Here is a 25920-nt window from a genome sequence, read left to right on the forward strand (position 1 = left end):
CTAGAACCGCTACTGCCTCTGTTAGTATTTAATTAGGGGTGCAAATAAATCTAACTCTATTCTATCCCTAACCCTAACCTGTATAGCAACACTCTAACATGGTGGCAGCAATTTTGCACAGGCAAGTACCACTCACAAATCTTATCTTCTTCATTAAAATGCCAGATATGATAATATATATACATATTTTTTAAATCCTTGTCTTTTTTTGGTTCTCAATGAATGCCATCAACATTTCTTAAAAGATTTTTGTCCAATTCCTGATATAGTTTGCCAGACTGTAAGTTTCAGCCTCTTTGATAGAAACCACAATGGAGGATCTTTAAAGTCTCATTTTGTGGGTGAGTTTAATAACTCGTGAAATTTTAAGATTTTTGTCTGGGTATGACACAGACTGCACTATTAATGCACAAAAAACGTTATTTCATTTTTATATGTATTTGTGTTGCATTAAAAGACCTAGTCGATGTGCTTTGGTACGTGGGAGATAATAAATCAGGCATGATGATTGCTTTTTCTTGGCAGTGTGTAACATAGACATGTACTTCCCCTGATTTAAGCCCAAATTCTGAAGTCTTTGATGTTGCTCTCATCCATCCTTGGGACTGTTACTTGTTTGACCAGGCGGTTGTGGGGCAGACCACTGGGAAAATGAACATAAACAGTTGAAGAATTATGACAGGGCAAAAAAAAAATTATAGACAAAGCCCACATAGTCAAAAATGAAAGACTGCAAGTTAGCTCAAAGGAAGATATTCTTCTTTACTCTTTCCAGATGATTCTGACCGTATTCCTAAGTGATAATCAACAGCTGCTGACAGAGGTGCCCATCACTCCAGAGACGATTTGTAAGGATGTGGTGGAATTCTGTAAGGAAGCTGGAGAGAGCAGCTGTCACCTTGCTGAATCGTGGAGAGGCAAAGGTAAATAACAGCCCTAGTTATTATAGCACATAAAAACCAACACTCTTCATCATACTGTATAATTAGGCTTTGAAAAACCACATACTTTATCTAGTCCACTTTACCCTTTATTCTGGCCAAGAACCGCCAACTTTTTTCCCATTATTTTTTTTCATTGGGGTTTCACAAAATCCTTCATAAAATATTTTTATGCCATGAACCAAACCAACCAGCTCTGAGGTGAATCACAACATTACAAACTTTGATTTGAAGCAAAACTTTTATTTCTTTTTTTAAATCTGACAAAAAGTCAAAGACTGTGCACTGAACTACAATCCCATGAAGCATTGCAAATGATGAAATCTATGTAAAACAATGGGAAAATATAACTATAACATAACTATTGAATTAAAGTTGTTGATTATAAGTATAGAAGCAATATCTTTAATTTTATTGCAAAATATTCAGACATATACAAATATATAAGCAGTTTGAGAGTGTAGGGAGAACGACTCGATTGTGTCATTTGCAGTGCGTCATGGAAGTAGGTTTGTTTGCTGTGATTCTCTGATTTTTGCTTATTACATGCTACTTGCCAAAAAAATACATAAATGGAAATGAAATAATACTGATTTGAGTTTAAACATGATTTGGATCATATGGGTCATTGTAGTTCTTCACTAAGAATTCTGCTATTAAACATGATTTTTTTTAAATGAAATTGAAATAACGGAGACTGATGGCTTCAACAGAAGCATATATACATTATTCATGGTAGTGCCATCTTTGATTTTTAATGGAAATGACAACGAGTCTGTGAGGGATAAACTTACGTCTTCCCTTCAATGGCACGCACGGTATAAAGCTGTAAAAAGCTTCTAGATCTCATCTGATTTTCCACAGCTTATGTTGTCTGGAGTTTTTTTGTCTACTGACTGTTCTTGAGAGGATGTTTTTTCAAAATTTTGTCTGCAGAATGATCCAAAAACACTTTAAACAACATTACAACCCATTGAAGAGCCTCATTATCATTCCCATCAAAAATCAAAGATGGTGCTGCTGTGAATAAGGCCTATACCTTCACGGAAAACCCTTATAAGTTGACTACTCATTTGATTGGGTAAACTCATTCCCTCAACTGAATTGAGTAATGGCGTCTCCAAAACTTAATTAGTTTCCATTAACTTGGTGTTCATATAGACCACTTCAAGGACTGTTTGTTGGTGATGTCAAGTGACGTCATTGTTCCATGAACATTTCCTGCTTGTCAAAAGAGAAGCTGTGTCCCAAACGACACACTATACACTATGCACTTATAAAATATACAATGCACTCAGCCATGTAGTGTATGAATTTTCAAAGTGTATTATCGTCCCAAATGGAACACTTAACGTTTTTTTTTTTTACTACATGGAAGAGTTCAGCGTTTAACAGCTGGAATTGACCTTTTTTAAACATCTGATGTGTTGCCGCTAGCTTTAGCGCGTTAGCCAACCTCAGTTTGTATCTCAAACAACGTACATATTCACACAGCTTGGGGTGATGGTAAAGCATTCAACTCACATTTTTAAGGTGCTGTATCCACTGAAGTTTCACAAGTTGCTACATTCTTCAATATTTACAACTATTTTGTCAGATCAGCAGCGCAGCCAGGTAACTCCGTCCCTTCCGCTATCTACGGCAAGCCGTGTGTTTTGAGTGCAAGAAGTGTCCAACATTCCACACTCCGTTTTGACGGTTGAAAAAGTGCATCATCCAGGTACTTAAAGTACACTTCTTTTTGTTGCATTTTCAGTGTAAATGTTCTACTCACACTACTTACACTACAAAATGGCATAGAATAGTGCAGAAGTGTGCAGTTTGGGACGCACCTAGAGACTATTTAGCAGTGTCGGCCCATCCTATTAAAATGAATGGGAGAAATTATAACGCCCAACAGCAGCCAACGGTCAACCTGCCTTATAGATAAAATAGCCAGTCACCTTTTAGATACAGAAATCGCCAGTATGCAGGGCCACTATTCACCTCAAGTGCCTAGGCTCAGGGAAGCCGGACCGCTCGAGTGAAGCTGCACAGTGTTGTCAGATTTTACTACTTATTTGAAATATGTTCTTTTATCGTAATCTTGACCAACCGTAGATAGGAGCTTTACCTTAATGCGCTTGTTTACATAGAAAAATAGCTGCCAAAACTGCCCATGAGCATTCCAAAAATGGCCACCGAGTGGACTGACTTACCTTGAAAATGAGACTTTGTTGAAAGGACACGTAAATACATCTGGACCGTTCTAATTCCTTTGTTTTTGTTTACATTCTTGAAATGGTCTATAGAATGAACTTAACTATTTAGGTTAAGGTAACTATATGCAAGTAGACTTAACTGAAATGTGCTGTTTAAATATTGTTGTTTCTACTGTTGTTAATAATTTTAACTGAATTGATTCCATTTTAGATCAAACAATAGCACAGCTCAAATAAATATCATAACTGATTCTAGGTTAGTCATTAAATAAATTTAATTGTCAAAAGAAATGCATATATACCTGCACTTCAACTGCACATTCACAAAGAGAATTAGAGTCAACAGGGTCCAACATGAGCAAACTTGACATCACATGAAACAATTATTTGCAACTAAACAACATAAATATTACTACAAAAGAGCTAAAAGACATTTTTAATTAAAACTATTTAAACACCCCCATAACTTTCCTTTGACCAAAGAAGCATAATTAAATAATTCAAGCGCAAAGCATTATGGGTATTCCCCATAGCCTTAATTTTGTACTCAAAATTTTTAGTTAATAACACTTAAAATCCATGGATGTCCATGGATTTTTTTAAGATAAGTTCAATGAACTTCAATATTTGAGTTTTGAGCCCAAAATCTGACATTTCATGTAATCCTTAATTAAGACAACTTCATATTTCCAGTAATGACAACTTTAGTGTTTACAGTGTTCGATTAACAACCTCAGAGCTCAGAGAAGGTCTGTATTTAAAGTTTTATAAGTTATCGTTAAAAGGAAAAAGACTCTTGTCGTTTTTTTGCTTTACATTTAGTTTGAACACAGTATTGGGACAGGTACATTTGTCTCAAACAAAACAATATTTTTGATTTGATAAACTTTTTCAAGTCCTGTCACTAGTTCTTCCTATGAAATGCTCATTTGTAGCAGAATAATAGCTTTGTTTCCTGTTGGACATTCTGACAGGCATACAGATTGGAGCGATTTTAGAAAAGTTTTGTGTGCAACATGCCCCAGACGGTCTGTGAACAATTCATGGGAGGTCCTTGGGCTTGCTGTTTGAGGCTGAGACTGGGAATTAACCATAATATTACATACTACTGTAAAATTATTCAGTACATCCTGGTCAAGTCTCATGAGTCACCACTGTTTATGTAGACATATGCTACATGTACATTTTCTACTCAGTATGGGTGACAGATACAGATGAATTTCTTAGCCTTTTTTGCACTGCCAACTTAATGGAAACCTTCATGGACCAGATCCCACAGCGAAAGCAACGCATCACATAACAATGACGCCCTTGTCAGAGTTTGTCCTAGACAGTGGGTGGTAGTATATGGGTCAGGATGTCTCAGGGACTGTGGGTTTGTTTACACTGCTCCTGTGAGCCTGTTATTTGAATGCCCTATACATGGCACATGGACCGCACTGGGAAAGACAGTAACTATAGCTTTTAGGAAGGATACACCGACCTATGTTTTGCCACAGGGCTCTTGTCCACTACAGAGCATGTTTCTCTTTTTAACTATGTTTTGATTTCATATCTATACTATATTGACTAGATTAAAATTGTTCCAGTTTTGTAAATTCATTTTGATGTTGAGTTCCTCTGTGCTATGTTAAGAATAAAGGTTTTCAGCCTAAAAGACCAGCTTAGACCAGCACGAATTTCCATGCTAGTTTAGGCTGGTTATTGCTGGTTTAGCTGGTGACCAGCCTGCAGAAAATGCTGGTTAACCAGTCTGATCTCTCAGCTTGAAATCATGCTGTTTAAGCTAGTTAAGAAGCCTGTGGGGACACCAGCACACTAGCATCACATGCTGTAGATCAGCATCCAAAATGCATAATATGCTTTTCAGCAGGGTTGAGACAAAAGGTGTCTATGTTCTTATTTACAGAGAGAGCCATCCCTTTTGATCAGCTGATGTTTGAACACCTACAGAAATGGGGTCAGAGGCATCAGGAAGTAAAGTTCTTCTTGCGTCACGAGGAGTTGCCAATCACAAACATTAGTCAAGGTGGGTAACAATGCCATAACACAGTGTGAACATGACAAAACTACAGGATGTTTTGTTGGTCACTTGCAGGGTCAGAAATTTAGGTGGACTCAGTGGCAAAAATTGAATAAATTAGAATAAATATGCCCTCATAAAGGTAAAAAAAAAAAATAGAATTCAGGGAGCAAATATTGCTCCTTAATTTAAAACTTAATTTCTAACACAAGTCACTTGGTTTCTATTGCACTGGGAAGCCACGTCCACTGTAAAATCCCATTGGATGAAAATCCTCTCCACATAGTATATTAAACATCAGATATGTTCTAATTGTCTGTAATTGCATCATGTTGTGCAGAATTTTCACGTCTGTGTTGACAGACAAATTGAGTGTCACTGGAACCTTGTCGCACAACATTATAATCTGGGTTAAAATGAGGCACTTACAATGAATGGAGCCAATCCATAAATGTTAAAATACTCACTGTTTCAAAAGTATAGCCACAAGATGTTAACCGTATGCATGTTAACATGATTTTAGTGTGATAAAATCACTTACTAACCTTTACTGCGTGAAGTTATAGACAATTTTACAACTTCGTTGCCAAAAGTGTTGAAGACTTTATTAGTAATAATGCTCTGTGCGTCTTCAATGATGGTTCAAATACTTACACCCGGGACATGGAACATATTCTGTCATTGACTTGACAATATGCAAGCCTGAGTTATTGCTTGACTTCTTGTGGAAAACCTGGGATGACCTATGTGGAAGTGACCACTTCCCTCTGATACTCACCTCTACAAGACTAGACAAAGAACCCCAAGATGGCAACTCAAAAAAGCCAGTTTGTACGTTTTTCAAACCATGTGTTATAACAGTATAAAAATAACCAAGACCTGGCAAAAAGCTTTACTGACACTCTAATTGAAATAGCAAATGAATCTATTCCTAAGACATCATCAAAGCCACACTGTAAGTCTAACCCATGGTTCAGTGACAACTGTAAAAAGGTTATTAAAACCTGGAAAAAAGCAGAGAGACTTTTCAACAAAAATCCAACAACAGAGAATCTTGCAAGATTAAAAACGTGTCGGGCACAAGCACGCAGAATCATTAATGAGACAAAAAGACAGAGCGGGAGGACAAAAAGACTAAGCTAGTCTTACATCAGATATACCAACCAAAAAGATCTGGGATATGATTCGAAAGATGAAAAACGGGGGAGGTGGACCACAAATTCAACATATTAAACATCAAGGCACTCTATTAACTACAAAACAGGAAATGGCAAATAAACTAGTCTTTTGAAAAGATCTCTTCACTAGAAAACTGTCGACATAATATCAAAACAATAAGAATACAACAAGAACAGAAACCCTTTGATTTCTCATCAAACAATATGGAATCATTTAATCAGCCTTTCACAATGGAGGAGCTTTCGAGAGCTTTAATACGTGCTCATAATACAGCTGTTGGACCAGACAAAATTCATTTATGAGTTTTTGAAGCATCTGCCCTATACAGTACTACTGCTCCTCCTGGAAATTTGTAATACTATCTGGAGAACAGGAAACTTTCCTTCATCCTGGCAAGAAGCAGTAATTATACCCATACCGAAACCAGGCAAGGACCATTCTGACGCTAACAATTATCGCCCAATAACACTGACCAGCTGCCTCTGTAAAACTATGGAGAGAGTGGTCATTGACCGTCTGGTGTGGATACTAGAGTCTGACCACAAGATCAGTGAATTCTAGTGTGGGTTTAGAAAAGGAAAAAGCACAGTGGATCACCTTATTTGATTGGAATATTTGTACGGGACAGTTTTATAAACATGCTTTAGCTGTTTTCTTCAATCTGGAGAAGGCTTATGAGACCAATTGGAGACATGGCATCCTTAAAGATCTATACGAAATTGGACTCCGAGGCAAATTACCCATTTTTATTTGCAATTTTCTGTCCAATAGATGTTTCCGTGTTCAGATAGGAACTACCCTGTCAAATTTACATGTACAAGAACTAGGGGTCCGTCAAGGAAGTATTCTCTCTGTTACACTTTTCAGTATCAAAATAAATAATATAGCAAATGTTATAATGCCCAATATGTTTTGCAGTCTATATGTTGATGATCTGTGCATTTGTTACAGAGGACAATATATGAATGTAATCGAACGACAAGTACAATTATGCATCAATAAGATAAATGAATGGTCAATCAAAATTGGGTTTACATTTTCTAAAACAAAAAAGACTGTTTGTATGCATTTTTGCCTTTTGCGATCTCTACATCCTGACCCAGATTTTTTTTTTTGTTTTTTTAAGGAGAACCCATCAAAGTTGTTAAAGAACTTCAATTATTTTTAGGACTTGTGTTCGATAACAAACTTACCTTTATTCCACACATGAAAAACCTGAGGAAAAAAGTGTTTCAAGACATTGGATATCATAAAAGTGCTGGCAAAATCAAAATGGGGTGCCGAATTCACTGTACTTTTACGCCTTTATCCGGTTAGATCCCAGTTAGACTATGCATACGGCTCAGCAAGAAAGTCCCACATTCAGATTCTGGACACCATACATCATCAAGGACTATGACTGGCTTTAGGACATTCAGTACCTCTCCTGTTCAGAGTCTTTTCAAAGAAGCCAGGGAACCTTTACTCCAGAACAGATGTTTGAAATTGGCACTAGAGTATGCAGTGAAATTTAAGGCAAACCAAAACAATCCAGCCTACTTGACAGTTTTTCACCCCGAACGATCTTACTTGTATGAAGCCAGACCCAGATATATCAGACCTTTTGGAATGAGGATAAAACCTTATTTAGAGAACCTGGATATCAATTTGGACAACTTAACCTAAGCCCATTTTTGTCCTATACCTCCATGGGCTCTGAAAAGGCCAAATATCATTTTGACAATGACCCAACACAAAAAGACAGAGACACACCCTAATGAGTACCACCAGCAATTTTTAGATAGAAGATGTGATTTTCCACTCCATAAACCTGTATTTACTGATGGACCAAAAGCAGATAATAAAGTTTCGGCAGCAGCAGTTATTGGAGATCAACATTATGGAATCTGTATTCCTGGACAATGCTCCATTTTTACTGCTGAAGCTTGTGCTCTGCTTTTAGCCCTGGAAAATATTAAGAATGAACAAGGACGAAATGTTTTAATCTTCACAGACTCAAAATCTTGCCTTCAAGCTCTGGAATCTGTAAAGACTGACCACCCAATTATTTTGAGTATTTTATCTAAAGTAGACATCTTACAGAAAGAAAACTTTAATATCTTTTTCTGCTGGATTCCAGGTCATATTGGACTGTCAGGCAATGAGAAAGCAGACATCGCAGCTAAAGAAGCCCTTACTCTAGAAATCACAGAGTGTAGTATTCCACCCTCAGACCTAAAAACCTTACTAAACTCCTATATCTCTAACAGGTGGCAGATGGAATGGGACGAATGTAAAAACAATAAGCTTTATGAAGTAAATCCTAGTATAACCAATAATTTTTTCTTTAACTTTAAAAATAGACATGATCAAATTGTATATACTAGGTGTCGAATAGGTCATTCAAGACTGACACATGGGTTTTTATTTAAAGGTGAAGAACCTCCGGCATGTCTTCCCTGTCAGACTATACTGACTATTATACATTTTACTGGATTGACCTGTTTTTAATACTATTAGACAAAGGTTTTATTCAGAAACAAGCTTAACAGAATTTTTTTTTTTTTTTTTTTACATGTATCACCTAAAAATATTTTAGAGTTTCTGTCTAATATAAATCTAAAATTCCTTATTTAATTTTTTATGTTTTTTTTATATTTAATCTGTTCTCGCCATGTGGATAGCCTTGTTGCTGACATGGCACTAAAAATAAATAAATAAATAAATACAACTTCGTTGCCATGACAATGTAATGTCAACAAACCTAAAACCCTAAAACAACTGTCAAAATGACGATTTAAGCAACCTTACAGCTCAAATAATACACAAGTTTTAACAGAAGAATTAATGCAAGTGCTTTTATAAAACTATAAGCATCACATTTCTGCCTTTTAAACCCTCCAGCAATTGGCCCCATTCACTTTCATTGTAAGTGCCTCACTATAACCTCCAGTTTTGCTTTTTTAAAGGAGGGACGAGTCAAAATAATGTTTTGTTGTAATCAACATTATGCCACAAATGCTGTCGATTGAGCTTAATTTGTATTGAACCTGGGAATATTCCTTTCAGCAATCTGACCAGCCTGTCATAACATCATTGGCTTAACCAACGGGTTCTGTTTTAACTTACCAATATCAGATGGAGTTAGTATTTGGGAAACCTGTTTAAAAGCAATCATTATTTTTGGTCTGGTCTGTTATTTCTGTTTGGTGACACAAGTGGTGAAGAAATTGCACACATCAACTTTAACTTCATGATTAATTGCTTACTGTGTGCAAGCGTTGGGCTATGCAGAGTTTTTCTCTGCAGTTATCTGCAGTTACGTAACTAATCCTCTTTATGAATAATTGGTCTGCCCGCTTTCTTGTGCTCATATCTGTACCTGAGACAGATCACAGCTCCAGCAGACTAGGAGAGACAGGCAGTTCCTGATGCCTGTCTGACCTCCACAGAGAAAATCAAGTAGCAAGACACCCCTAAAATAGAGACAGAAACATAGATTGACTTTGAAGGAACAATGCACTCCAAAATGTCAATTTCTGTAATCATTTACAGTTGTGCTCAAAAGTTTGCACACCCTGGCAGAAATTGTGAACTTTTGGCATTGATTTTGAATTTATGACTGATCATTGTTTCAAGGAGCACAATACTTGTTGACCCCTCTCCAAACATGGCACTTATGGTTGTGACCATAATGCTCTATTTTGGTCTCGTCACTCCAAATTACAGTATGCCAGAAGCTGTGAGGCATGTCAAGATGTTGTCGGGCATATTGTAACCAGGATTTTTGTGGCATTGGCTTCTATCTGGCAACTCGACCGTGCAGCTCATTTTTGTTCAAGTATCGTCGTATTGTGTCGTATTTTTCCAGAGCAGCCTGTATTTCTCCTGAGGTTACCTGTGGGTTTTTCTTTGTACCTGAACAATTCTTCTGGCAGTTGTGGCTGAAATCTTTCTTGGTCTACCTGACCTTGGCTTGGTATCAAGAGATCCCTGAATTTTCCACTTCTTAATAAGTGATTGAACAGTACTGACTGGAATTTTCAAGGCTTTGGATATATTTTTATATCCTTTTCCATCTTTATAAAGTTCCATTACCTTGTTACACAGGTCTTTTGACAGTTCTTTTCGGCTCCCCATGGCTCAGTATCTAGCCTGCTCAGTGCATCCACGTGAGAGCTAACAAACTCATTGACTATTTATACACAGACACTAATTGCAATTTAAAAAGCCACAGGTGTGGGAAATTAACCTTTAATTGCCATTAAACCTGTGTGTGTCACCTTGTTTGTCTGTAACAAGACCAAACATTCAAGGGTATGTAAACTTTTGATCAGGGCCATTTGGGTGATTTCTGTTACCATTATTATTTAAAAAGGAGCCAAACAACTATGTGATAACATATGATCACTATCCTTAAATAAAAAACTTTAAGATTTACTATCCAAAATTTCACAATTTCTGCCAGAGTATGCAAACTTTTGAGCACAACTGTATATACCCTTGTGTCATTACTTTTTTTTGGGGGGGGGGGTTCCCTTTTTCTCCCAATTTGGAAAGTCCTTGTGGTGGTGTAGTGACTCGCCTCAATCCAGGTGGCGGGAAACCATCAATCTGTGCATCTTATCACATGGCTCGTTGAGCGCATTACCACAGAGACATAGCGTGTGTGGAGGCCCACGCCATCCACCGCGGCATCTACACACGACTCACCACGCGCCCCACTGAGAGCGAACCACATTATGGCGATCACGAGGAGGTTACCCAGTGTGACTCTACCCACCCTAGCAACTGGGCCAATTTGGTTGCTTGGGAGACCTGGCTGGAGTCACTCAGCACGCCCTGGGATTCAAACTCGTGAACTCCAGGGGTGGTAGCCAGCTTCTTTACCACTGAGCAACCCAGGCCCCCCCTCATGTCATTACTAATATGTATGACTTTTTTTCTCCACATTGTTTTTCACATGACTCATAAATGATCGCTGTGCAGAAGTGCAAATCGGAAATTTTCAGTGAATAACAACTTAAATTTAGTTTTTCTCACAAAAAAAGCTATCATATGACTTCATATGACTTGGAAAATTTGTATGATACTTATATGTACTGTAGTTTTTGGAACTCGACAGCATCCATACCCATTCACTTTCATGGTATGGAAACATTCTGCTGCATATGTTTGATTTCCACTGAAGAAAGTCATTTTTCGAACAACACGAGAATAAGTGATGACAGAATTTTCAGTTTTGACTGAACTGAGTTGGGAAGCTAGAGAAATAAAAAAAGAGAGAACGTTAAGTTAAGGGGCTGTTCACACCAAAAGAGTTTTTGCTTCCGTCTGCCCTGTTTTCCAATTGTTTATGGACCTCTTTGATAGTTGTACCACATCTCGTTTTTTCCTCGGCGTGTTTTTTAGATGGCGTGCCAAGTTAAAAAGAACTTTAACTTTTAAAAACACATCTCGAGACACCTTCATTTTGTTGAATTGTTGCGCTGCATCTAGCTTTTTTAGCTCAAGAACTTATACGGTCTGAACAGCTCTTAAGAGTTCAGGAAATATAATTTTTATTTTCCACCGGTGTTTTGGGTGATTAATTTATTGTTTTGTCGCATGTTTGCTTGACTGACATCACTGTTTGAATAAAATGTGCCTCACTGTTCTAAATTAGTTTGAGAGCAGAGGGCAGTCAGTAGGATTCTGCTCAGACCTATCAGAGCCGGCATCGGTTCATGAAGGTCTAGGTATTTCCAGAGCTTCTGACAGGATTACACACATAATTACATAGCCATGGATTTATAGAATTAAGCTCCTGCTTATTTATAGATGGCACAGTTGAAAGTACTGGTGAAACAAATGCTCACAAAAGAGAAATGACTGGAGGTTGGTAAATGCTGTTAAACAACCCACTGTGTTGGCAAAACGTAACTGGTAATCAGGACTAATGCCAACCAAAATCCCACTTCTGGATCAAATTTTCATTAGATTGAAAGGTATCCTTTTCTTTCTTTATTTCACATTTTGAGCTATTGATTTGACTGCTGTTTGGGTAAGGGATAATGTACAGTCAGCCAGTCATTTTTGTGAAATAAACCCAGACAGGCTGATTACCATGAATGGGTTTATTTTGTGATAATGCCTGTCTGACTGTACATTTATCCGGCTTATTACATGCTACTTGCCAAAAAAAACAAAACATAAATTGATATGAAATAATATTGATTTGAGTTTAAACCATTTGTTGGAATTCTTTTCATTTAAATTTAAATGTAGGATATTTCACTGTTTTATGCCACGATTGAGCAATCTGAATCAAATATAATCTAGAGAGTTGTGCAATATTTATGTGTCATCAATTTAAAAATGTGTTTAAGCTGTGTTTGTCCACTGACATGAATTTTGGTAGGTCACAAAAGCGTTCTACAAATGTTTTGACTTTCATCGTTAGTCTGCAGGGGTGCGTTGGGTGATTATGTAATCTTGTTTTATTCCCGGCAGGAGGTCTGACTTCCGAGCAGGCCAACAGGAAGAGCAGAGAGAACACGGACAAGCCCTGCAAGAATGGGGTACGTTCACATTCACGCTGTTCTCATTCACACTTCTCTTCTGGCCTGTTTAAGTCTTGTAATGAGGTCTGATCACTGAGGCTTAACGTCATTACAGTGAAACTGTTATCCGAAACACAAGATCAGTGCTTAAGTGAGCATTTAATCACTGTCCATACACTGTATGTGTGTAAAGTAAATGTGTGAAGCCAGGAATAGTTCAGCCAAAAATAAACAATTCTGTCCATTTATTCCCCCTCATGTCGTTTCAAACCTTAATTAAATTTTTCTTCTGCGTAATACAAAAGGAGATATTTTAAAGATAATATATATTAAGATTACTGATTTCCATACAGTACAGTAGTAAATAGTAACTCACTTTAAAGCTAAAAAAAGGCAAGCCAGAATTAATGAAAGTAGTCCATGCAGCTCTTGTGCTATATTCCAAGTCTGAAAGCATACGATGAAATGTAAGTTATTTTACTGTAAAAATCTTGACTTTTGCCATAGCTCACCTTTGTGCTTTAGGAGTGCTTGAGACAAGTTTTTTCCACATTGTTTTGCACTTAAACTTGAGAAAGCAAAAACAGCGCAAATTCTCACATGAACACATTGTATGCATAGAAAAATATGTATGAAAGTAAGTTGAGAAAATTTTAACTTTTGCTGCAATTTCTGTTTTCAGAAATTCAATTAACCATATTCCCACATGATTTCACATTACATTGGATCTTTCCACACCCTCAAACCAGAAATAACTCATTCCTATCTGTCAAACACTACGTCAGAGCTTTTTCTGTGCAAGTGCCCTTACAATAAGCTAGGCTGGTCTATCTTTAAATGTAGTATTGAATATATGGGTGTTTCTCTAACTTCGGTCACTTTTAGCACTGTGTACTTCTAGTTAAAACATTTTTCACAATCTCATAAATGTTTTTTTCCCTTCTCTATTAACAATGTCCAAAAGTATGTGTACATGCATCATAAGGAGATTTACATAATTTTTACATTTTTCATGTTTTTGAAATAACACGTCTAACTCCTTTGTGTAGGCAAATTTCATAGCTAACATTTTATGTGTTCTAAATGGACAAAACATTCACACTTTATGCATAATTTGGCAAAATTACAGCTTGATTGGAAATAACAGCCAATAAAAACACTGCTCACAAGTGATATTTACATTTAATTTTCTTTGTTTTCTTCAAACATCACTTGTCTGAAAGCTAAAACAGTCAAATTTGTACATAAAAGGCATTTTGAAATTACCAAAAATAAATGATGATGGCCTGGTCAAAAGCTTCCAAGTTTTAATGTGAGCTTCATATAACAAAAAGGAAACATTTGAAATCTGTTTATATCTAATTGAATAGAAATTAACCCCTGGGACATGAAATTGCCCAAAGTTGAAGAAACACCCATATATTTTTAGAGCACTGCATTGTAATTTATTCTGAAATTTTCCATATGATCTGTGTACATTAAAACATTTAGATACTATATGGTTTCACAATAATATACCATTGTCATTATTAAGCACGTGTTTGCCCACATCTCAAGCGCTGTGGCTCTGGAGTCTTTCAAGCACATTGTTTCTGACTGTACTTGCCATGTAATTATATTATGGTTCACTTGAGGGACTCCAGTTGGAAGTTAGAAGTTGGAAGCTCCGCAGTAGGGAGCTGGTGTGCTATGTGCTGATAAGCTCCAGTCCGCCAACACGATCATTTGCAGCAGACTGGTTCATGTGGAGGACACAGGAAGTTTTAGAGAAACAGAATACGCAGATTTCTCTGTTTCCCAAAAGATTACTGAACTATATAACACTTTTATGTTAATGCCTGGATTCAGTGCACTTTCTGTCCGGGTCCTTATGTCTTTGATACTGATCATGCTTTTAAAAAAGAGGCAGTGTTCAATATGCATTCCTCTGTCCGTATCCAAAAATCTGTATTTGTACCCTGTATGGTCCCACATTATTTATTAAAAAATCATGCAAATAAAAACAGGTAGTATTATAATTTTTAAAATGATTATAAAGTCATATGGGTCTGTTTTATACAGTTATAGTCATACTTTCTGTATTATGACAAACACAAGCAATGCAAGATTTGAGGCCTATTTTTGAAGGTCAACATAGTAAACATATTTATGTATCACAAAATCAATAAAAAAATATATATTTGTGCTTCCCTTAGGTGATTTATATATATATATATATATATATATAATTTTTTAAATAATAATACATTTTTGCTTACATTATGGTCTTTTTGGCTAATAATACAACATTTCAAATTTGATAAATAACACTGGCCCATAATGAATGACAATAAATTAAACTTAAACACTGAAAAAAACAACAAAAAAAAAAACAAAACAAATGTTGGTTTAACTTAATTCATTTGTGGACAATGAACAATGAAAATTATTTATTTGATATGAAATTAAAATGTAGGCTGTACTCCAATACTTTGTGTTGAATAAACCTAAATGAATTGAGTTAGCCCAACTTTAATTAGATCTGTTCAAATAACTCTTGAAACTCTAATTGAATCTCGCAGCTTGTTGTTAGGTAGCACTAAATGCATTAGCATAAAACTATATATATATATATAGTTGAACTTTAAAACACATCAGCTGACTTAAAAAAAAAAAAAAATCTTATTTCAAAATGTGTCCATAGAGGGTTAAGAACAAGGAAATCAATATCTGTAGTAAGTTTAATCCTGATCTGTAGATTGCTTCACATTCCAAAGTGGTGTAATAATAAAGCCTGCAGAGCTATTGAACAGGTGGTCATAGGGACCTTCCCAGCATCCCCAGTTATGTTATAAATGAGAGACACGCTCACTGTGGCATCCCGATGTAGGGCCCTCCCCACATCCCATAATGCAGCTGTTATCAGAGTTAATCCAGATGGAGGGAGAAGGCCTCTCTTTCACAGACAGTATCATGTGATGATATTTTAATTACATCCGGCCAATAAACTTCTGACTCCTGAACTAACTTTGCTGGCCTGATTGTATACTCTAAAACTGTCTGTGTCATATGCAAGTCGGCAAATGCACTCCACTTTAAACCGGGTCAAAGGGCCAGAAGGCAAAATATTAGATAGCTACATGCTCAGCACATCAACAGTCTACCCACCCCTGATTATACAGCCTGGCAGCTGTGTATGACAGTTTGCAGTATAACACTCTTAGGTTATACAACATGTCCTTTCAACGGTCATGACGCAGGATCACTGTCAGGGTCCAAATACATCTGACTCTGCGTTCAGGACGTTTATGTATGCCTAAAGGAAATACAAATTGTCAATATTTACTCACCCTCATGTCGTTCCAAACCTGTTTCGCCTTTTTTCTTCTGTGGAACACAAAAGGTGAATTTTCGAAGAATATTCTGGCCACTATTTTCTATATAATGAAAGTCAATGAGGACTGAGACTTTCATTCTCAAACATGACAAAAAAGCACTAATGTTTAATTGTATCATAAAAGTGGTTCATAAAATTTTAGTGCAATATTCCAAGTATTCTGAAGAAATACACCAGCTTTGAGTGAGGAATAGACCAAAATGTAAGTTGTTATTTACTAAAAATCCTGACATCTGCCCTATCTTTCCTGGGCATGTTCATGAGAGAAGTAGAGAAGTGATTTATAAACAAACCATTTTTTTGTTTTTGTTTGTTTTTTTGCCTTTTGAGATCTTTTCAATGACAAAGCTATCGTATGACTTCAGAAATATTGAAATATGGTGATTTTTGAAGTTTGAAAGCCTCAGTCCCCATTTGTTGTAATTTCATGGAAAAGCTCGAGCAGTACAATTTTATTTTTCTATTTTTTTTTTATTTCTCCTTTTATTATCCTGTGAAAATATTTAAACATCCTTAAAATAAGACAAAAATTACTTGAGAAGCACAATGACATAAGATATAAAATCTTGTTTTCAGATAAATTTATTACATTTTGGTGGGGTTAATGCTTAAAGTCAATTTTATTAATGGTGTAAGAAATAGTGGCAAATATTATTTATTTATTTTTTTCTTGTTTTAAGCATAGAGTTTACAACATTTTGTTAGATTTCTCTAAAAACAAGACAAAACATCTTCACCAAAATATCTGTCATTTTGCTTCTCAAATAAATGTACCTTGTTTAAAGAATGTTTAGATATTGTTACTGGAAAATAAGACAAAAATACTCTGACAAAAAAAACAGGTTTGGAACGACATGAGCAAACAATGACAACATTTAAATTTTTGGATTAACTAATCCTTTCAAGGGATTTTTCATAAAAATTATCTACACATCATTTACACACTCTCATGCCATCCCAGATGTGTATGACTTTCTTTCTTCAGCTGAACACACATGAAGATTTTTAGAAGAATATTTCAGCACTGTAGGTCCATACAATGCAAGTAAATGTTGGCCATAACTTTGAATTTCCAAAAAGCACATACAGGCAGCATAAAAGTAATCCATATGACTCAAGTGATTTAATCCATATCTTCAGAAGCTATATGATAGGCGTTGGTAAGAAACAGATTAACATTTAAATCATTTTTTACTATAAATTCTCCTCCCTGCCCAGTAGGTGGCGATATGCACGAAGAATGTGAATCACCAAAAAAAAAAAAAAAAAAAAAGAAGAATGTGGAAGTTAAAGTGAAAGTGGAGATTTATAGAAAAAAAGGACTTAGATATTGATCTGTTTCTCACCCACACTTATAATATAGCTTCTGAATACATGAATCTAACCACTGGAGTCATATTGATTACTTTTATGCTCCCTTTATGTATATTTTGGACCTTCAAAGTTTTGGTCACCAATCACTATTCATTTGCATTGTATGGACTTACAGAGCTGAGATATTTTTCTAAAAATTTTGCCGCCCCACGTACCAAAGGGGAGCGCGTGCGGCCATCGGACCCCGCTATAGCCTGGGCCATTCCTTGGTCTCTCCCATGTCCTTCACCGAGCCCCCGTTTCACCGCGAGGATGCCAGATCCCCTTTTGGCTAGGACACTTTTCCCCCATGGACATTTTATGTTTATTATTATTTCCAATAAATGCCTCTTCGAAGCTTGATGCCACACCCATTGTGTCTGTCTCTTGCTCACCCTGTCACATTATATTCACAGTTCACACATACCTTTGATGAGGCAGCTGTCTTCAGTTTCAGATATAACTGGAACACTGTATTGGTTCAAATGCGTGTTCTTGTGTATTGGTCCCTCTTTTTTTATGTGTCTATTAAATCGTTTGACAGTCTTTTATTGTTTGTGTCTGCATTCAACAAATTTACACATACACAATAAGATTAGTGTTCCTTTGAGTTACATTTGATACTGTTAGAGTTTTTGGTGAGAAGAGTGTAGATTTTAGAAGCTCTGAATCATATAATTTGTAAAATGATTCATTGTGTCTAAATGCTAGAGACCTTACACATTGGCAACACCTACTGAAGAAATGTATTGACTTGGCCTGTATGATACACGATCTGAAGCATTGGTTTGAACTGATTGATTTATAAGGATTTCAAAGCATCAAGAAGCAAGCTCATCACTAGTTAAGGTTAACCGAAGTCTGGACTATTGATTGTTCGTGCAAGACATCAATTCGATCTTTGTTGTCCATCTAGGGCAGGAAAGCAGTGACTCAAAGTGGCTAGTAGTCATTTCTATTTAGTCAATTCCCACACTGTACTACTTTTAATGCGTGCACCAGACATATTTTTATGTCAGCCAAAGTTCAGTTGAGGTGTAGGCTAAAACTGGGGGTCCGTGGCCCCCTCCGTGGACGTTTTTCAGACTTCCCTTTGAATGTAGTGTTTAATTTACCAAGTGGGAAGACAGCTTTCATTGAGTACATTGTTAGTTTCAGGCATCACTGTGGCCTGCCCGGCAGCTTTGTCTATATGCTCACTGTCCTTGCCCCATTCTGATAACGTTGTCATTGACCTCTTTCCACTTGATGCTTCTATAGCTTTGCCTGTGATGATATACAGAGTTGCCATTTCCGTCCCATGCACTGTGCCTCCTGCACCTGGCAGATAAATGTAAAATGAGATTTGGAGTTCTGCGAGAATGCAAATGCTCTGTCCGCAGAGATGAATGTTCAGCCCTTGAAAGTCCCCAAAGATCGGCGTGCGTTGTCCCTAAGGGTGCTCTGCATAGTAATGAAAGAGCAATGTGTTTCTGCCTAAATACAGCAGAGGAAGGATACAAATCTTGGTAATCCTGTGAATTTATATGTCATTGTGTTGGAAGACAACACTGTGAATATTTCTATCCATAAAACACATAGCTTGTCATTTAGCACATTGGTTAAACATCTTTTTTCTTTCTGCAAAACAGTCATTTCCACATTAAGAACAGTTGACTGATGCACTGTTGTACTGTGTGTCCGCTGAAGTTGAGAGAACAGACTTTGGCCTGTGGCTCTGGCTGGTGTTTTTCAGTTCATGGACATGTGAAGGTCAGGCTTGAGTGACCATGGTCAGTTAAATGAGTCAGTAGCAGCTATCAAAATGCTGGGGAATCTAAATGGCTGGCTCAGCATTATTATAGAGCTTATTGACTGTGCCCATTTCTGTCTTACATACTTTATCCAACTGGCACCAAACTAACTTGTTCACTTGCTCATCACTGTTGAAATACTAATATCGATTTGATTTGCCAAAAATGTTCCTTATCAGGGTGAATAAGCAACACCTCTTGACGCCAGACTGTACTTTGCTTCTTTACAAGATTCACTCTCAATTTCACTTCTATAATTTCAGATTACTGGCCTGTTAGCAATGAATTTAAATTGCTTAAATGTAATTTATTTAAACCACAAACGGTATTGCACTGAACATTATCAAAAAAATAAAGAAAGTGCCATGGTATTACCATGGTTTATTGGGGTACCATAGTAATGTCAATGCTTTTGGACATGTAGGCCTACACTACCATGATAATGCCATATGTGTTGTTGTTTTTTAACCTGAATCGTGATATTCTTTTAACTGCCTTAAAAGAATGCCATGTAAATTCCATGGTGGGTAAATATATATTAATCCAGAATGTATTAAAGTACCATGGTATTACCATCTGATACCACTGATGTACCATGGTACCGTCACAGTAGTTTTCGTAAGAGAAATCATTGATCTCTGTTTCTTTGTTAAACATCAGTTTCATCAGGTTCAACAAAGTCACTGCTTTGTATGTCGCATTTTAAAATGCACGCTGTAAAGTCGTGCCGCAGAGCTGCAGATTTGTGGCAGTCGAGTATTTGGTGCTGTAAAATGCTCTCAGTAGACCGACACGCATCTGGGAGTGAGTGCGGGGCAGCTGTGGCGCAGCACGGGCGGCTTTACAGAGACGCTACCGGGAGGGGAGGGGAGGGGGGGGGGGTGCGTGTGTGTGTGTGTGTGTGTGTGTGTGCTCTAGTGATGTCCATTTGCGAATTAATCTTCTTTTGAACCGGTTCTTTTTATGATTCAGTTGAACCGATTCGCGAAGCTTTTGTTAATTCTGTATAACAATAACTTTGGGGTATCAATTGTGAATGACATATGGCCCTCCGGTCAAAAATTAATATATTTTTGACCGGAATAGAAACGAGGCTGTGACTCACAGTCTCTTTAGTGGGCTGTAGTGTTGTTTAAAGTGTTTTAGATCGTTGTGATGAAAATGAGATGTGATCTATACAGCGTTATACATGCCATTGAGGAGTCTACCTTACAGTTTCCATTCATTAAAACGAGGTTGTGAGAGATAACTTTAAACTGTGCAAGACGGTAAATCTATCAAAAAGCTCCTAAATCACATCCAATGTTCCACAACTCATGTTATCAGGAATTTGTCTTCTGAAATTTCTCGTAAAGCTATTTTTCAATGTTTCGTCAGCGGAACGATACAAAAACACTTAAAACAAATGTACAACCAATTACAACGAAATTATAAAGCGCAGTAAACAGCATTATTTAAAATATTTATTTCGCTACAGAAAAAGAACTTAAGAATTTCTTCTGTGAAGACTCTGAAGGGACGACTCAACTGAATCGAATCATATAAACGAACCGTCCGAAGCAACCGATTCGCTTAAACGAACCATTGCTTCCGAAATCCGATGCTGCAATCAGACACACGCACATACACACACACACCGAGAGAAAGAGCGCGAGAGATTTAAGAAATTCTCATCAGGACTTCTGTGAAAACTCTGCAGCGATGACTCGAACTGAATCGATTCATTGAAACGAACCGTCCAAAAGAGTCGATTCGCTTAAATAAATCATTGCTTCCAAATGCTCTTGTGCTGCAGTCTACACTAGGCTGGAGACACAGGCGCACATACACATATTTGAGAGAAAGAGAGAGAGAGAAGTGCTTGCACGTCAAAATTGAGCCTCGGGAGAGACAAAAAAAACTTACGCAGTCTCCATCATCAAAGATTCACGTTAACATTTTATAAAGGTCACGCATTTCCTTCCAATGTTAGTCTACAGTAATTACTCATAAGAGTCACTTGACTGTAACTATGTATAGTAAGCAAAAACACGCAAAGTCAGTCGCGCGGAGTAGGAATGACAACCTGACTCATCGCTAATGTGCTCGATGACTTCTACACTCCAGTTTTTTGAGAGGGGATTGCGGCTGTGTGTGTTACTCTGGGGTCTGCATCCCAGCTCACTGCAATTACTGCAGCTGCACTGCATCCGTAATCAGCGTGCCGATGCTTTTCTTATGAGGGAGTCAGGAATGCGCACCTGATTTTTAGAAATGGAGTGGAACCACGTCGAGACCGTGCAGGAATTTACAGCTGAAGGACAATGCAGCAACATTAAGGTCCGATCATGCAGAATAACCTGGGACTCTCACCAGGTAAATTCAGAGCCCCTTTTAAAGTAAATCCCTATGCATTGAGCTGTGTGTCAATCCCATAGAGTGATTTGTGAAGCACAAAACCTATTTACTGAGATGTGCATACTGTTGCAGTGCGAGTCTCTGTTATTTCTCTTTTAAAATGAAGTATTATTGAATTCATGTAGAATAATTATTAAATATTTGTTATTATAAATGACAGAATGTTGGATCGGGTTACTTTGTTGTCCAGTTATATCAGGTGATACAGTATATATGCAGAGGGATGTTCTGACCTGGCATGTAATCTTACATTGCGTGCAAAAATTTGCACGCAATGTAATATTACATGTCAGGTCAGAACATCCCTCTGCAATAAAAATTTCCTCTGGGTTATTAAATAAATAAATATATATATATATAATTATTATTATTAGTAGTAGTAGTAGTATTATTTAATAATCCAGAGGAAATTATTATTGCTCAGAGGTTGCTCTTTCATTGCTCAGGAGACTTGTAAAGTAGTTCTAAGTTATGTTTCATTGAAGTGTCAACTTTGTCTCAGATGTTTGTCCTAAAATTAATTTTTAGAAATTAAGAAATTGAAACAAGCAATTAAAATTTAAACAAATAAGCCAAATATAGAGCTATGCAATTAATGTAGATAGCATAGCCAAGATAAGTTAGTCTTGGGACAGTTTGATGAGAAATGTGTTCATATTGAAATCTCTGACTTTTGATTGCAGGCCTTGGCAAATATGAGCACAGTTTGAGACATTGTTGAGATCCTTCCGGAACTCTAGAGAAGACATACATGAGATTACTGAGGTCTTTACCTCAGGACTAAAATCTCAAACAGTAGCAGTAGCGGATTTAGGCATGGGCGACATGTGCCATTGCGGCGGCATCTTGCGGGGGCGGCACCCACACAGACCCCCCCCCAACAACTTTGGGGGCGTGTTGAAGCAGGTTTCACCCAAGGCGCCATACAAGCTAGAACCGCCACTAGACTTGTGCTAACCTCCATTTGCTCTCTGCTTTTTCTCATTTGTGATTTTCATTGCCTATATGAATTTTGATGAATTGATTGGGAAGAGCAACAGACTTTTTTCAGTAGATGCCAACTGCAAAAAGTGATACATTTTCTACGAGACTTGGATAATAAAGTGCATTTTTATGACAATTAAAAATGTTAGAATTGTTCTTGTATCAGGAGGAAGTAAAAGTACTCTTATTACGGCTCATTTGTCAGAAGAGATATGAATAGCTGTGGCTGCAGGCAGGCTATGACCCAATGTACTACATCATTATTGTACATTGTGTTGAAGAAAGAATGAAATGGTGAACAGGATGGAGGGAACAAGAGAATTACGTCTCCTGTAGAAAGTATTGTAGGTTTTTGGCTATAATAATGATAATAAGAATATTGCAACACTTAATCAAAGCATCACTCATTCATGTGATAAAAGGAAGACATTTTAAAATATGTCTCGTATACAGTGCCGTGCTGTTTATGCAGAGTGATAGGGATGCATGGGTTTAAAGAGACAGTGCACCCAAGAATCAAAATTCTGTCATTATTTACTCACCCTTATGTTGTTTCAAACCCATATGCTGTTTTCTTTTCTGTGGAACATAAAAGGAGAAGGTTTGAACAATGTACATGTTCCTTTTTCCCATACAATATCAGGCCACGTCCACACTAATCTGTTTAAGTTTGAGAACTGAAAACGTTTTCAGTTTCTTAACATCATAATTTTCCAAACTATGTGGTTATTGAAAGCATTTTCGAAACACTCTGATTTCGGTGGAGGAAATCCAGACTTACCCAACAGTGAATCGGAAACAGTAGGTTGACTTTTCTTGAGCTAAAATCGGTGCTTACTGAAATGCAAAAACACTGCCCGCTGTTGCCAAAGCGTTGTGTTGTTGTGTGTGGGCACGTGTTAGCTCCATTTTGTGGTTGCAACATCCACGGAGGGGCGCCAAAAGCGAGTTGTAAAGCAAGTTGTTTTTTATCTGTACAAGCTGTAATACAATGAAGAGGAATGCATGTTTTGTAAACTGTACTGCCCAAACCAAACTCCAGACCTAAACCTAACCATCAGTGGATTAAAAATGACATTTTAGAGTGAAAAATGCAACCTCCGAAACACACTCATCACTGATTATGCAAACACGATTACTTCCTGGTTTCAAAGTAGAATCCTAAGCTGGGTCTCCCATGCTGCTGAGCAACGTGTTTCCGGTCATGCCACAAGGGAGGATAAACATACTGGAGGCGATGCAAAAATGTCTGATAGGAGATGGTGTTTGTCGATGAGTCTGCATAATGTGGCTGATCCTAGGGTACCAGAACTCTTGGAGACAACATGCCGACTTCCCGTGTGATCATGTTGGGAAATTGCAATTCCAGTGTGGATGAGAGGCATAAATGTTGTGAAATTAATGCTTTTTCAAATGAAAATGTACTGTATTAGTGTGAACATGGCCTCAGTTAAGGGTAACCACAGTTTTTATGATCAAAACAGGACAAAAAAAAAAACAAACAACAACAATGACACAGGAAGTGTACCAGACTCGTGCACTATTTCAAGTCTTCTGAAGCCATATGATAATACACTGATCAGCCACAACATTAAAACCACCTGCCCGATATTGTGTAGGTCCCCCTTGTGCCACCAAAAGAGCGCCAACCTGCATCTCAGAATAGCATTCTGAGATGATGTTCCTCTCGCCATAATTGTATAGAATGGTTATCTGAGTTACCATAGACCAGTCTGGCCATTCTCTGTTGACTTCTCTCATCAACAAGGCGTTTCCGCCCGCAGAACTGCCGCTCACTGGATGTTTTTTGTTTTTGGCACCATTCTGAGTAAATTCTAGAGACTGTTGTGCGTGAAAATCCTGGGGGATCAGCAGTTACAGAAATACTCAAACCAGCCCGTCTGGCACCAACAATCATGCCACGGTCCAAATCACTGAGATCACATTTTTTAACCATTTTGATGGTTGATGTTGATGACATTAACTGAAGCTCCTGACCCGTATCTGCATGATTTTAAGCACTGCACGATTTTATGCACTGCACTGCTGCCACATGATTGGTTGATTTGATAATCGCGTGGATGATTGTTGGTGCCAGATGGGCTGGTTTGAGTATTTCTGTAACTGCTGATCTCCTGGGATTTTCATGCACAACAGTCTCTAGAATTGGTGCCAAAAACAAAAAAAAAATCCAGTGAGTGGCAGTTCTGGAAATGCCTTGTTGATGAGAGAGATCAACAGAGAATGACCAGACTGTTTCAAACTGACAAAGTCTATGGTAACTCAGATAACTGCTCTGAACAATTGTGGTGAGAAGAATATAATCTCAGAATGCTATTCTGAGATGTGGTTGGTGCTGTTTTGGTGGCATGAGGGGGACCTACACAATATCAGGCAGGTGGTTTTAATGTTGTGGATGATCGGTGTATGTGAATAAATAATGAATTATTTTTTAAATTAAACTGTTCCTTTAATTATTTGTGACTGATCTCATTCCTGTTCACTCTGAACCACCAGGTGCTCACCAGCACCAGAAAAAGCCCCAGGGGTGACCTCCTTTTCTGTGGCTAGTACCACGTTCCTGAGGCAATTTCTCCAACAGACTGAAAATCCAAGTTTACATTTGAGAACGGCACTACCTTAGAGACTCGAGATAAGTTGTAGGAAAACTGGATTTTTTCAAGTAAAAGAATCTAGTAACGGAAAGGTTTCGTTACTGTCCCAGGGTAAAGTATGAACAGTGTTAATCCAGGGTTAAAATGATGCTGGGTTAACAAGCCCACGGAAAGCCCATTAGTGACAATTTCATCAGTGTCTTCCCCTTCTGTTCAAAATTACCTGAATAGCCATCCTTACCTCAATTTTAACAGGGACTTGACACATTGACTTTTCTTATAAAATCATAATGGTTCCTCCATGAAATAATTGAGATAAATGTACCATGCACAACTTAAATGAGGTTTTTACAGTACTGCTTTGGCTCACTAGGGCCTGTCAGATACTGTTTTTCAATTATTACAAGTATGTGTGCAGTAAGCCAGCTAAGGATATTGAGAGGAGCCAGTGACTCAATTATTTTGAATTTTTACCAGACCAAGATGTAATACTGGCACAAGATGGTTAAGCTGGTTATTGTTGCAGGTAGATGAGCA

The 25920-nt window shown here is 37.4% G+C and overlaps 1 protein-coding gene across 6 annotated transcripts in view; it reads left to right on the plus strand.

The window, feature by feature from the left end:
- Positions 1–25920, plus strand: part of ppp1r13ba (protein phosphatase 1, regulatory subunit 13Ba) — a 58596-nt gene that overhangs the window by 13028 nt on the left and 19648 nt on the right. For 4 of the 6 annotated variants that reach the window (XM_051723066.1, XM_051723065.1, XM_051723069.1 and 1 more), the window contains exons 2-4: positions 776–923; positions 5052–5171; positions 12816–12883. In XM_051723066.1, the coding sequence (XP_051579026.1) occupies positions 776–923; positions 5052–5171; positions 12816–12883 (336 nt within the window). Of the gene's footprint in view, positions 1–322; positions 342–775; positions 924–5051; positions 5172–12815; positions 12884–21194; positions 21743–25920 lie in introns of those variants that run through there. The other 2 variants (XM_051723068.1, XM_051723071.1) reach the window with 2 other exon arrangements.

The sequence above is a fragment of the Myxocyprinus asiaticus genome, chromosome 17, assembly GCF_019703515.2.
Source record: "Myxocyprinus asiaticus isolate MX2 ecotype Aquarium Trade chromosome 17, UBuf_Myxa_2, whole genome shotgun sequence".
In the NCBI taxonomy this organism is placed as follows: domain Eukaryota; kingdom Metazoa; phylum Chordata; class Actinopteri; order Cypriniformes; family Catostomidae; genus Myxocyprinus; species Myxocyprinus asiaticus.